General features: G+C 33.0%; 1 protein-coding gene across 1 annotated transcript in view; it reads right to left on the bottom strand.

Annotated features, from left to right (window-relative positions):
- The window catches only part of MPHOSPH9 (M-phase phosphoprotein 9), a 51,881-nt gene extending 39,498 nt beyond the window's left edge, over positions 1-12,383 (bottom strand). The window contains exons 1-5 of the mRNA XM_036741527.1: positions 12,112-12,383; positions 9,193-9,349; positions 4,140-4,229; positions 3,348-3,886; positions 1,826-1,949 (exon numbers count right to left, since the gene is read on the bottom strand). Coding sequence (XP_036597422.1) covers positions 1,826-1,949; positions 3,348-3,886; positions 4,140-4,229; positions 9,193-9,349; positions 12,112-12,221 — 1,020 coding nt within the window. The 5' untranslated portion in view covers positions 12,222-12,383. The remainder of the gene's footprint in view (positions 1-1,825; positions 1,950-3,347; positions 3,887-4,139; positions 4,230-9,192; positions 9,350-12,111) is intronic.
- Between the last annotated feature and the right edge of the window lie 752 nt (positions 12,384-13,135).

The raw sequence follows: 13,135 nt of genomic DNA on the forward strand, positions 1-13,135 counted from the left end.
TCCTACCTGTGGGCAGGGAGTCTGACACCTCTGATCTAGGCCAACTCCCATCTCACCAAGAAGCCTTCTACAACACTGCTCCCAAGTCCCTTAGGATCGTCTCCAAGTAGAGGGAATCCATTCACTGGTGAGGTACGTTCGTTCTGTTTTTGCCCACTTTTAATCACAACGAAGTATAAATATTTCTACATATCAAGCCTACCCCTAACACTGCATTGTCTATGGTACTTTGCTCCTAGTCCTACTCTCTGGGACCAAGCAGAATAAGACTAATCCCTTGTCCGCACCAAAGTCCTTCAAACATTCAATCTTTCAATCAGTGAAAGGTCACACTAACTACCTTGGGGCTCCCCAGAAAAGCAGATTCTGGCCTGATGACTCATTGATCTGATCTGGTATGAATCTCCTTAAGTAAGTGACTCCTCATCAATTTGCAGCTGGTCTCATCTACACTCCACAAAACCAAAAGAACATTAGACTGGCATACAGCTATGATATACTACATGCTACAACATATACTCAGCAAGAAACAAACCACAAGAAAATCCAATCACTCAATTGAACTGCATAACAAAACAGATTGTTTTAAAAGTTCACTAGAAGTGGAAAATTCTCCAACAAAAGGTAGAGATAGGTAGAAGAAAGGCAACCACTAGGTGACTGAGAGAGCATTTTTTTTTGGCTGTTCTCTCAATCTGGCTGTTATTCAGTCAGTCTAAATTCCCTTCAGATTATGCAAAATGCCTTCACATCATATCACATAAGGTTATACTGGAGCCACCAATGCATTAAAGGGTTTTTCTTAATATGCATGACTTTGTCTTACCTCAAAAAGGAGGGTTAATGTTGCTTTTATACTTTTAATTTTCCTTCCTTTAAAAAAAAATCTGGAAAAGGTTGAAAGAATGTTAAGAAACCAAGACCTGACCAATCTTTATAGACTGAAGAAAAGAAAAATTACAATAGAGAAAGAGAATAAATAGTGCCTTATTTATGAAGGCTGAGTGAATGGCTTTTTTCATTCCTGCTTCCTAGTAGATTGTTATAAAGACTGTATGAAAAATGCCCTTAAGGATGGCAAAGGAGATACATATAACATGAATACAACTACATAATTTTTCAAAAATTAAACTTTGCAATTTATATGTACTACATTAAAAACTGATACTTTTATGAAAATTGAGGCCAAAAGGAACTTTTATTTACTTTAACCACATAAATGAGATAAACTGAAAGCCAAATGACAAGGTAAGTGTCACAACAGAAAAGGTATTTTAAAAGGTATTTTTTAAAATTTCTAAGCCCTGGAACTTATTAGCTGCCCTTTAACACAGCTAGTGCTACAACAAGAAACAGGAGAGATAAATTACATTCGTATTTTAGACAACTATTTCATTATTTCCAAAATTTTGATAGGCTTGTTTACATAGTAATTTTAAATTATTTAACAAAATAACATATTTTTAATGTACCAATTAAATAAATATACCTACCAATAAAAAACTTTTACTTAGGTTTAAATTTTTCAATTTTCAATTATTGTTAGATGTCAACACTTCTAATGCATGAAATGACAATGCCTTTAAAAACGATTTTTAAAAATAATATCCTCACCTCTTAGTTTTTACTGGCAGCCACCTACAGAACAAATGTTTATAGCAACTCATTATTTCCAATCTTTACAAACAGAGTCTAGAAGAACTGCTTGTCAGTGGAGCAAATTAACAATAAAATAGGATAAAAACAAATAGAAATAATGATAACATAGCCCTATCCTAATATAATTATTAGTTTAAAAACATGCCAGCTTGAAGTTATTACCTACATTCTCAATTGTTGATTTTTTCCTTAGTTCATTTCCTTGAACAGATGGGATATATCCCTCTTCAGTGTGTACTCTCTTCGGTTGATTTTGTTTCAATTTTTGTGCCCATGATGTTAAAGATTTACTATGAAAAAATAGTAAACAAAAGTTAGTCCTTTTATATGCCATCTCCCACAGAGAAAAAGGGCCTTGACCTTCTGGGAGTAGAATTAGAGAGAGAGACAGAGAGAGAGATTGATTGATTGATTGATTGGTTGATTGATTGATTGTGTGTGTATGTGTCTCTAGCTCTTTAAGCTCAGATTTCCCCAACAGTGGTGATGACATATCATTAACTTGCATTTATCTGTCTGTAGTTTTCTGTTTATTCTCCTTTAGCATAAAAACGCACTGGCTTGTGATGACTATGCATTTTGTGGCCATGGAATATACATAACTAAAAATACAATTTGCCACTGCCCAATAATGTCTTTAAGATTATTATACTGACCAACAGAAAGGGTCTGTGTATTACATTTCACTTTAAGCAAATCACATGATTTGCTTAAAGTGAAATGTAAACATATGTGTGTGCATATATGTAATGTATATATATAGGTATCATACATAAATCTATAAATAACATAAAACTGAGCTTTATAAACAAGATAAATTGGGCATTAACTTCATATTTTTCAAAAGAGTATTTGCTTTGCAAAATAGATTCACCATATAATTCCCTTATTACATAATTAACTCCCTGGAGAAATAGAAATGTAATCCAATTTGCAAAAATTATAGTTACATACATTTTGTGAAGATATCAAATATATAAAAGAGGGTACATTTATAAACATTTCTCTACTTCAAACACACGCATAACAAAATTCTACTGTTGAAAAAATGTAGAGGTGTGTTTTTTCAACGGTGTCAAATTACTGGAAAATACAATAGGGACTTTCTAATTATTCCTATTTTGAGAGTACAACTTGTAACAATCTAGCATAAACTTGAAGAAATTCAGACTTTATAAGGTACAGTTTAAAAAATTATTAAATTAGTTAACAAGATTTATTAAACATTTACCATATGCCAGTCACTAGGTTTGCTCTGCCTAGATACTAAAGACACCTCAGGGTAATTTGACTGACCATCTCTGCTAAACACTTCTATTCTGATGTCTAAATAGTGACACAGAAGTGATCCTGGGTACGTACTCACAGGCTATGCCAGCAAGGCACAAAGAGCCAGATCTGGCAAGTCCTATCCACCAAGCAGCAAAGGCTTCAGGTAGAGGGCAGCATGTATGTATGTATCATCTAGGAACAAGGGTGCGTTAAAAGTAATCTGACTGATTTAACTTCAATACTACCTATAATCTGCCAACCAGCACACCTGTTTTGAAAGGCTCTATCTAATAAATATTTCAGGTATCCGGTCAGTACCCTTGACAATATTCCAACTGAAAGCCTTTATAAACTGGGCTCAACTTAATAAATGAACAAATAAAATTGTTTTCAAAGCAAGAAAACTTATCACTTACCTGTTTGGTTTTCCACAATGTGCTTCAGAAATCTTATTTTCACTAGTAAAATTATGTTCATATTCACCAGGAAAAATAGAGACGTCCTCTTTGAGTGCTGAGGCATACTCTTCTGTAGTCTGGATACACAGGCTCTTGTTCTTGACATCACTTACAAATGACTCCTTCTGGGGCATAGGGGTTACATGTTTGCCTTTGGAAATGTCTTTGTGCTCCTTGAATTCTTTCGAGTCTTTAGATTTGTAAGAATTTCGTTCTGAGGTAAAAAAATTACTATACCCACCATTGTTCACTGAGATACTATCCATAATGCTGTCTTGATGTGAAGAAAATGTTTTTGGCCGAATTTCAGTTTCTTTAAGTTTAGGATAATTGACAACGTACTCATTTCTTTCACAGCTTTCAGAACACAACCCCATTTGACTTTCTAATGTAGAAAAATTGCTTGTCAGTTTGTCAGGGGAATGTCTGTTACTAGAAGACCGAGAAGCATTACTCTTCTGCAACTTAATTAAACTTCTTATCTCTTCTTCAATATGCTGAAAATAAAATGTAGGAAAATGCGTAAGAAAAATAAGAAAGCACATGAAACAATGCCATCTGAACTTATTATAATATTCATATATTTTTACAAATTGTGATGAAATATGCTCTAGCTGAAATATTGATTCTAGAACACTCATTTATTTGTACAAGACATATTACATAGGTCACTGTAGTTCAGAGGGACAGCAAAGTGAAAATACGCAAAGGCCAAAGAGAGCTGAACTGAACATGCAAACAAGTTCTCACTTTGATTTGGTTACTGAACTGTTCTTGCTGGGCAACGATCTGCTGCTGTCGCTGTGTTTCCACCAAACTGAATAGCTGTAACCATTTAGCCTAGTAAACAAAAAAAAAAAGAATGATTCAAAAGAGAAAACTTTGTCTTAGTCGTTCGACAGCACAATAGGAGGCTAAAGTAAGGGCAATGTTTCTTAACAAAATATGTCATAAATGAATAAGCCACAATGAAGAACTTCTAAAAATAAAGATGACTGAATACAGGAAACCTTCAAAACTATTATAATACTTTAACTAGAGTTTGGACGAAATGAATAAGAAGAGTATCTTCAAAATGACCTTCATTATCATTTGAAATGTTCCATTTCAGGATGGGGGGAGGGGAGGGAGGGGGACAAAATTTGGAACTCAAAATCTTATAGAAGTGAATGATGAAAACTAAAAATAAATTAATTAATATTTAAAAAAGAAATGTTCCATTTCTGGTGGCTCTTCAATTATTGGAGGCAATTAATACTTTAACTTGAAGTTTTCCTCCAGCTTCATTCTCCTTACCCACCCATATCAAAGAGTTAATGATTTTTGAACACTTAAATGTTCCTAGTGAAAGAAATCCTATACCATAAACCCAAAGAATTCTTCTGTACTGTGTGAATAATTACTCCAAAATGCATTCTTTAAATTGATATAGTCATACACAGAGTTTGTCTGTTTTAAGTAAAACAAGTTATAACAGAGATAAATAAGCTATTCCATAGATAAGGGGATCCTAACTGTGGCTCCCCTTTGGTAGGCTGGTGAAGCCTATGGACCTCTTCTCAGAATATCTTAAATATTCATAAATGCATTAAATAAAATACATAAGATTATAAGGGAAACCAGACATTAGTCACAATAAAGATGTAATTTTTTTTCCTATCCAGGCTCACGGACCCTCTAAAATCTAATCCCTGCCATGTATGGTCTTGGGGCATGATGATGGGTAGCTCCCCTGCAGCTTTCTTTAAAAGACTTTTCCATTGAACTCGACAAGCCCTTATTAAACACCTACTGTGTTCAAGGTACTCAAGCTACAAAGAAAAATATTTTTAAATGATTTCTGCCTCAAGGGGCTTTGCATTTTCCTGAAATTCCATCACCCCTTGTTATAAATGGGACAAGGTACTTAAATGATTATGTCCACAGCAGAACAGAGTGCTGAAAATCAAATATGAAAAACTAAGTTGTCTGGACGGTCTGTGTTCAATAGTAACTCATTTTTCCAACATTAAGATTGTTACTGTTTCAATAAGTCTAAATACATTATCATATATTTTAGTTCTATACAATAAAATCCTGAGAAATGATATAAATCAAATTTAAAGAAAACATCAAATAGAACTGAACACCACACCGTAGGTGCGATCTGATCAAGGCAGAGTATACCTTGAGGTAAGAATAATTTAATTTACTAAATAAATTAATAACAATGATATAAGAAAATCAAGGCTCAGATTCAATCTAGCTTAGCAGATTGAATCTGGCCCGCTTGTGAAAACAAGCATCACAAATGGTGAGATTTCTTAAGACTCTACCCAATAGGGCGAATCTTTAATAAACTTTATTTTTCTTTGGCTATAAAAAAAAATCAAGGGCAAATTTATATCAGAAGTTCCACCCTTTTTGGTGTTTTGTATTAGTGACCCAATCTTTCATGCTAACTTTGGTCATATTTGCGTTACAAAGCTTCTTTCTCAATTCTCCTTCTACTCCCCAATTTGAGACAAATGTTTTTTTCTAATTTATAATAAGTTAAACTGAAAATAAAACATGAGAAGGGAAAATAACTCACAGGAAGATAAAATGCTATTATTTAAGTGATATTAAATATTTCTCCTAAACCAAGTAACTTTTGAACAAGGTATGCTAGGATAAATTAAACCTTATTTTTTAGAACTAGACTAAAATCTAAGTATGTAATACAAACTGAAATAAGGAAGAGACATATAGGCCATATGACTGACTTAATTAAAAAAGGGCTAAAAATAATACAATAAGATGTTCAGAGTTTCTACAAATGAAAAACCAAAGTGTGTTCATATTTATAGAAATACAGTAAATTAAACTAAACGAAAACAGAAATATTTTACTCAGGCCTGGTGAAAAAAGCAGCAAGTACGGAAGACAGTGTGTTTAGTCAGATTGCTTAGTTAGAATAAGGAAGACCTAGCTTCAAATTCGTCCTCTAACACCTTCCATCCACTCTATGTAGATGTCATCTGCTCCATTAAAATAGGAGTTCCTTGAGGAAAAGAACAGTAGTTTTGCCTTTCTTTGTATACCCAGCACCTGGCATAGTGCCTGGCAAATAGCAGGCACTTAATAAATGCTTGATGACTGACTGTATGTCCATGAGTAAGTCATTTCATCTTTGTGCACCCAGTTTCCTCACCGGTAAAATGGGCTAACTGTAGTATATTAGGCTAATTGAGATAATGTACCTTTATAAAGCATTCTGTAAATCTGAAAGCACTATATAAATGCCAGGGATTATTATTACTACTGTTACTGCACATACAAGCCAAAATGATTTGTCTACACCTGCTACGGCACTATATTCTTATTTTTATTACTTTGGGATACAGACTATTGAAAAGATAATTGTTCTTCCATATCAGACTTCATTTGATATGAAACATCTCAGAGAGACATAGAGTGTATTCTCTATTATTAGTATCTTGTATTAAATATTTTATACAAAACTTGCTATTAAAAGAGATGAGTATAATTAAATTATAAAATAAAAATGTAACATTGACTATTTTTAAAAATATTCTTAAGATGCCTATCATTTATTTGTGGCAAAATTTACCATTTCCATGCATTTGCACAATATGCATAACTACTTAGTACTCTCAAATTATACTTAATTCTCAGCTATTTAACTCTGAACTGCCCAAATGAAAACAGGGTTTTTTTTATACTTTTTATCAACTATTTGCACAAAAGGAATAGAAACATTAACTGCACTCTCAAAATCTCACTCAAATAGATGAAAAGATTGTAGACAGATCATAAATTTAGGGTTGTAAGGACCTTAAAAATCTTTCATTTTACAACTAAGGAAGCTGAAGCACAGTAAGGGTGAGTAACTTGCCCAATGGGTAACAAGTGGTAAGGCTCAGATCTGAACCAGAGGTGGATTTGAACAAAGGTCCACTTCCTCCAAATTCATGTTAAAAAGTATAAAATATTTTAAATGATTTTTCATTGAATTGGTGAATTAAACACAGAACCAAGCAGTTCTCCCAAATCCAAATGAAAATGATTTAATGCTTATTACATATGCCAACAATATGTTTTTGTTTTGTTTCTAACAACATGTGTTTTTGTTTTGTTTTTAACTAAACTGAGAAACAGGAAGAAAAATTTGGATGCCAATATGGTGGATGAATTTGGATGCTTCCTTGGGATTTCAAATTGAGTTATCCACAGAGGAAAAAAATTAAAAGCAGCAGTTCTTAAACACACAGGAGTTTGTCAAAATTAATTAATCTTCATCTACTTTAAATCATGTCAATGAGTATCTTATTATTTCAAGCAAATGAAAGCATGTTTTGTTTCATATTTTTAATGATAAATTAAAAGCCTCTGCCTTAGCACAAGCCTGCACAACTTGTGACCCATGGCCAACTCTGGCCATTTGCAGCATGCCAAAGGATTTCCTCTACATACAAAGGATGTTTTCCTCTATGTTGTTCCTGAGTTGCCCAAAATCCTTTGGCTGGCCACAAGTTGTGCAGGCCTGCCACAATCGCTAACATTTACACAGAGCTTACTGTGTGCCAGGCTCTGTGCTAGGCACTTTACAACTGCTGTCTCATTTGATCCTCACATCAACCCTGGGAAGTTAGGTACTATTTTCATCCCTATTTTGCAGAGGAGGAAAATGAGGTTAAGACTTGCCTAGGGTCACACAGCTAAAAAGTGTCTGAGGCTGAATTTAAACTCAAGGAAAAACATAAATAAAAAATTCCTAATTATCCATATATAAAATTTTTGAAAACTATTATAGATTTTTAAACTTTATAACACATTTCATTGACAAAACTTCAATAATTATCTATACAACTCCTAGTGATGGCTTTCTTGGATATATACGTATCCCGCAATTTATCTACTCTTTCATTATAATAAGAATTTGCTGCTTGAGGTCTATCTTATGAAACATCAATTTGCTTTTCTTCAATACAGTACTAAATATAACAAAAGATAATTTTACAATCCTCATTAGTGTTTTAAAGCAAACCCACTGTTTTTGCCAAAGTGAAGAATCCAATTCATTCCAATCCAACTGCCATAGTGAAAATTTTACTATAATTCAAATGTCACCAATTCCAGCCAACAATGAAGACTATTTTGAGAAAAAAATTCAACATACAAATAAACTAAGACCACTATTGTTATTTATGAAGAGTTCAAATGTAACCTGCATTCTAAAGAAAAAAAATATTCATGAGAAACAGAGAAAAATCACAGGTAAATGTGATATGACACTAAATAGAAATTTTGTTTTACAATTTTTTTAAAATTTTTACTTCAAAGCAGGTTTTGGATCATTTTTTTTCAACTAATTAAAATATGAGGTATGTATATCCATGATTTTTTAAAAATTAGATTACCAAATTTAAAATTTTAAGGGCTTTTATGCTGCTCAGCAGAAACATATCGTACAAGGACAAATTCAGTACAAGAACAAATTAACATTGCAAAATATATCTACTTATTATGATGTAGCAAAGACAAGCATTTTGGTTATCTTTCATTCTTTAAACATCCAACAAATTACACAGAGAAAGAAAGAAAGAGGATGGAAGGAAGGAAGAGGAAGGAAGGAAGGAAGGAAGGAAGGAAGGAAGGAAGGAAGGAAGGAAGGAAGGAAGGAAAGGGAGGAAGGAAGGAAGGAAGGAAGGAAGGAAGGAAGGAAGGAAGGAAGGAAGGAAGGAAGGAAGGATGGATCAACAAAGCTATGAAGTCAAATTTTTCTCTTCTCTATGAATTCCATGGAACCTTCCATAGCTACCTCACACTTCCTCCAAATTTCAGAATCCGCCTTGCCACAGTTTTGTAGATCTTGCATAAAAGAGGTTAAGACTTCAACTGCACTTTGAATTAGAGAGACACTGCTCTTCCCTGAGAAAGAGGACAATCCATTTGCACTAAGGAGACTGTTTCTGCTTCTGTGGAAACATAAATAATGCAAAAGTTTTCCTCATTCTACTGAGCAGCTGAATAATTCACTAGTTCAGATTAAGCTAAGCAGCACAAAACCACAGTATTTAATTCTATTTAATGGGATCTCATTTGCTGAAAATCTGATCAGAGGATTATACAGAAGAATAAAAGAGAAAGAAATACTGATAGCTTTTTATTTTGAAAAAGAAAAACCAAATATTTCTTCAAAGGTGTCAGCTTTCCTGAAAATAAAAAAAATAACAAAACAAGAAAAAACTAATGCAACTATATGTTAAAACTTCCAGTTTCTCAAAAGTATTATGAGAATCTTTTCACCAATGATTATTAAACTTACACCACAAAACATCCTTTAGAATCACCGTAAACCTCATCAACTTCCCTTACTAATTTAGTTTAATATATATTGGAATGAAATTTATCTTTACATTATCTACGAATGGATGTGCTGAGCAAATTAATAGTGTAAACAAAAATATTGAGCCCACTTAATGTTTAAAAAGCTATTATAACACAAAAACTCTTTTCAAATCTAGTGCTGCTGTCGAAACATAACTTGCTTCAGATTTTCAGTTGCATCATTCAAGCTGCAGAACACTACAAAGCCTTCTTTCATCAAAGGCTACGGTAATACAAAAGAAATCTGTCTCACCGTCCACACTGCAAAAAACAAAGTGGATAAAAAATGCATATTGCTCAAACCAAGAGAGTCAAAAGCTATCAATGGGGAAAGCAGTTAAGTTAGTTCACCAATGTGTATATATACTATGGACAGACACTACAGAAGGAAAAGGAGGTGGACCCAGAATTCCAGTATGAGATTAGACTGAATTGACATTGAGAAATCACACAGCACATTCAATAAGACCAATCTCTTCAAGTTCTTCAAAAGGCCATCTCTTCAAGACCAAAATTCTCCACATGACACTATGTGGCTGTGCACAGAATACTGTGACCTCAAAAGAACCAAATTTACAAATCCGAAAGAAAAATGGAAAGCTACAAGGTAAGAATAAACTGGCAACAACAAAAAGAGATATTTTTCAAATACATGTATGACCAGAAAAGGAAATGGTCAGTCATGAGCAAGAATAGGGAAATAATAGATGAACAAATATCCCTCACAAAATATATTTTTAATCTTTTTTTCCCTATATACACAGCGGGTATATATTTACATACATACATATACACATACACATATAGTAAAAAATTAAAGGTCTTAAATTTATAGGTTAGAACCTCTGAAGAGGATTTATGAAAATATATAGCCAAAAATTATATAAGATAACATGGGAAAGTTGCCATCTAAACCTCTACAATGAGAGAGTACCCACATCAATGAAATCAACAGCTCGCCACACTGAGCATCAGATTTGTTTGAAATTGTTTGAAACTGAAACTGAAATAAAAGAACATGGCATACAATAGCTTGGTTTTAAGTATGAATTTTTTTTTAAAGTTAAATGATCAACATACTTATAATGTTTTAATATGTACAAGCTATTATATGTTAGTATATTTTTCAACATGAGGTATAGACTAAAACTTCAGCTTAAGTGCTTGGGAAATGAGCCATTGTGGATAATCGAGTTTTCCAGAAAGTTAAGCGGCAAAATATTTATTTTAGCCATATTAAGTAGAAATCTCTCCAAAATGTTTTACAATTTCCACCTTTCCAAACTAACAGAATTTAAACTTTTCTTGATGTCTCAGAGTTAAAAATCATTAAGAACAATGGTCACACAGTTGCTGTATATTGCAGTCCTTTTATGATTTCTAAAACATTTTACATAAATCATCTCATTTGCCCTACGACATAGTAAACAGATTAATATCTTCAGGGCCTGAGGTATAAGGACTGCTTGATGCTTCCTCAAAAACCTACTAACCCTTTTGGGGGGGGAATGTGTGTGTGTGTGTGTGCGTTTTCCCAGTTTTATGCCCCTTCCCTTGATGTCAGGATATCAACTATCACTCCTCATATTATCAATGTGACTGCCAGAAGACTCTCTCTCAACTTCTAATTTGCTACAGATTTGACTAAGTTGATCAGAGTTCTAAATAAAATAAATAGACTCTAAATGAGGAGCTACCGACTCTCTGGAGTCAAGTATGTGGACTATGTGACACCTGTTTTAAATGTTCAAAGATCTTTTTCAATTCCTTGAATTTCAGCCACATTGTAGAGAAGGGATATTGCTGAACTGTGTAATTCCAAATAGGGAAAAGTACTATTATAATACAAACCACCAATTTGGTAACCTTAAAATCAAAATTTGGAAAGAATTTTTGAGACCTGAGACATAAGACTTCAAAGAAATGTGATTTTCCAAAAAAAAAAAACAAAAAACCTCATGTATAAAACCACAGATAGAAAAGCAAGTTACTACTTATCTGTTCCCCAGATAAAAGTAAGATCTTAAACTCTCTCTTGAAAAAGTGGGCAACATGAAAGGGGGAGAGTAAATCAGATTGACATGGTGCAAAAATTAATTAGATATAGTTACTGGTTATATAAATAAAAGTTATATAACTATAGAAACTATATAACTAACAAACTACAGAATTCAAAGGCCAAAAAGGTTATGATTTAGGGTGAATTGGGGTACTATCCAAATATACATAATAAATAACACTTATTGTTTGAAATGTTTAATAAACTAGTGAATTGAACTGTTTAACTGAATTAACATATAATATGATATAGAACTGCTTTTTAAAAAAATTCACACTTTTCCATTGTTACCTGTTTGTATTTAAGCTATATCCAACAGAATCGTGAGCATTTCTGTCATCAGATTCTATAGAAGATGGAAAGGTTTCTTGTTTAGTTTTCACCAAGTCCAAATCTTCCATAGTTTATGTCTAATAGGAATGTGGTTACATTCTCTTATTTGAAAAAGTAGCTTGACTTCATTGTTTGAAGAAACTGAATCCGATTCATCTTCAGATACTTCATCATCTAGGAACATTTTCAGTTCCTAACATTCAGAAGCATAAAGTCTTAAGCTTCCAACAGATTCTGAAAAAACGAATGGAAAAGACTTAAAAGCTACTACTATATCTTCTGTTCTTTCTGTTCTTTTATAACTGGAAACATTTTAATTTCTGCACATAAATCCACATTTCAAATAATGGAATTAGAAAATGTCATCACCTTTTTAGTGATATTACTGAATTTTCTAAAAAAGAAAGTCAATTTCCTAGACCCCATTCTGTTACATAACCAAATAACAATAGTGATTTGGCCAGGGGACATGGAAAAGTAACTCCTTTTGCTTTCTGTGGTTTTGCACATAGATACTTGCTTGCAAAAACACCAACATATCTTTTGTTTAGTTACTAATTTGGCTTCTTTAATTAAGCTCTACAAATTAGAATTACTTCTATATCAAAGGCTTCTTGTGCTACATATAGAGAGGCAAATAAATACTCAATTTGCTTTGTCAATTCAAACAATATGCCTCCTTCAGTAACCCCAACTCCTTAAAAACACACACAAAACCAAAATTAAAAAACTAACATTGCAAAATGCAAATTCTTGCAATTCATCCAATAATTTTGTCCATGGTTTGTTTCTTTTTAACCACTTTCCACTGTGAAACCTATTCATAAAGAGGGCATGATTAGGAACACCAGCACACAAAAGGGAGATTTCCTGAAAGCACAAATGTAAGAATAAAAGGGGAATAGAACCCAGCTAAGCAGATTTCTCCTTGAATGGCTTGGGCAGTAAGTGACATCAGCTGACCAATACCATATTTACAAAA

Source organism: Trichosurus vulpecula, chromosome 1 (assembly GCF_011100635.1).
Source record: "Trichosurus vulpecula isolate mTriVul1 chromosome 1, mTriVul1.pri, whole genome shotgun sequence".
Classification (NCBI taxonomy): domain Eukaryota; kingdom Metazoa; phylum Chordata; class Mammalia; order Diprotodontia; family Phalangeridae; genus Trichosurus; species Trichosurus vulpecula.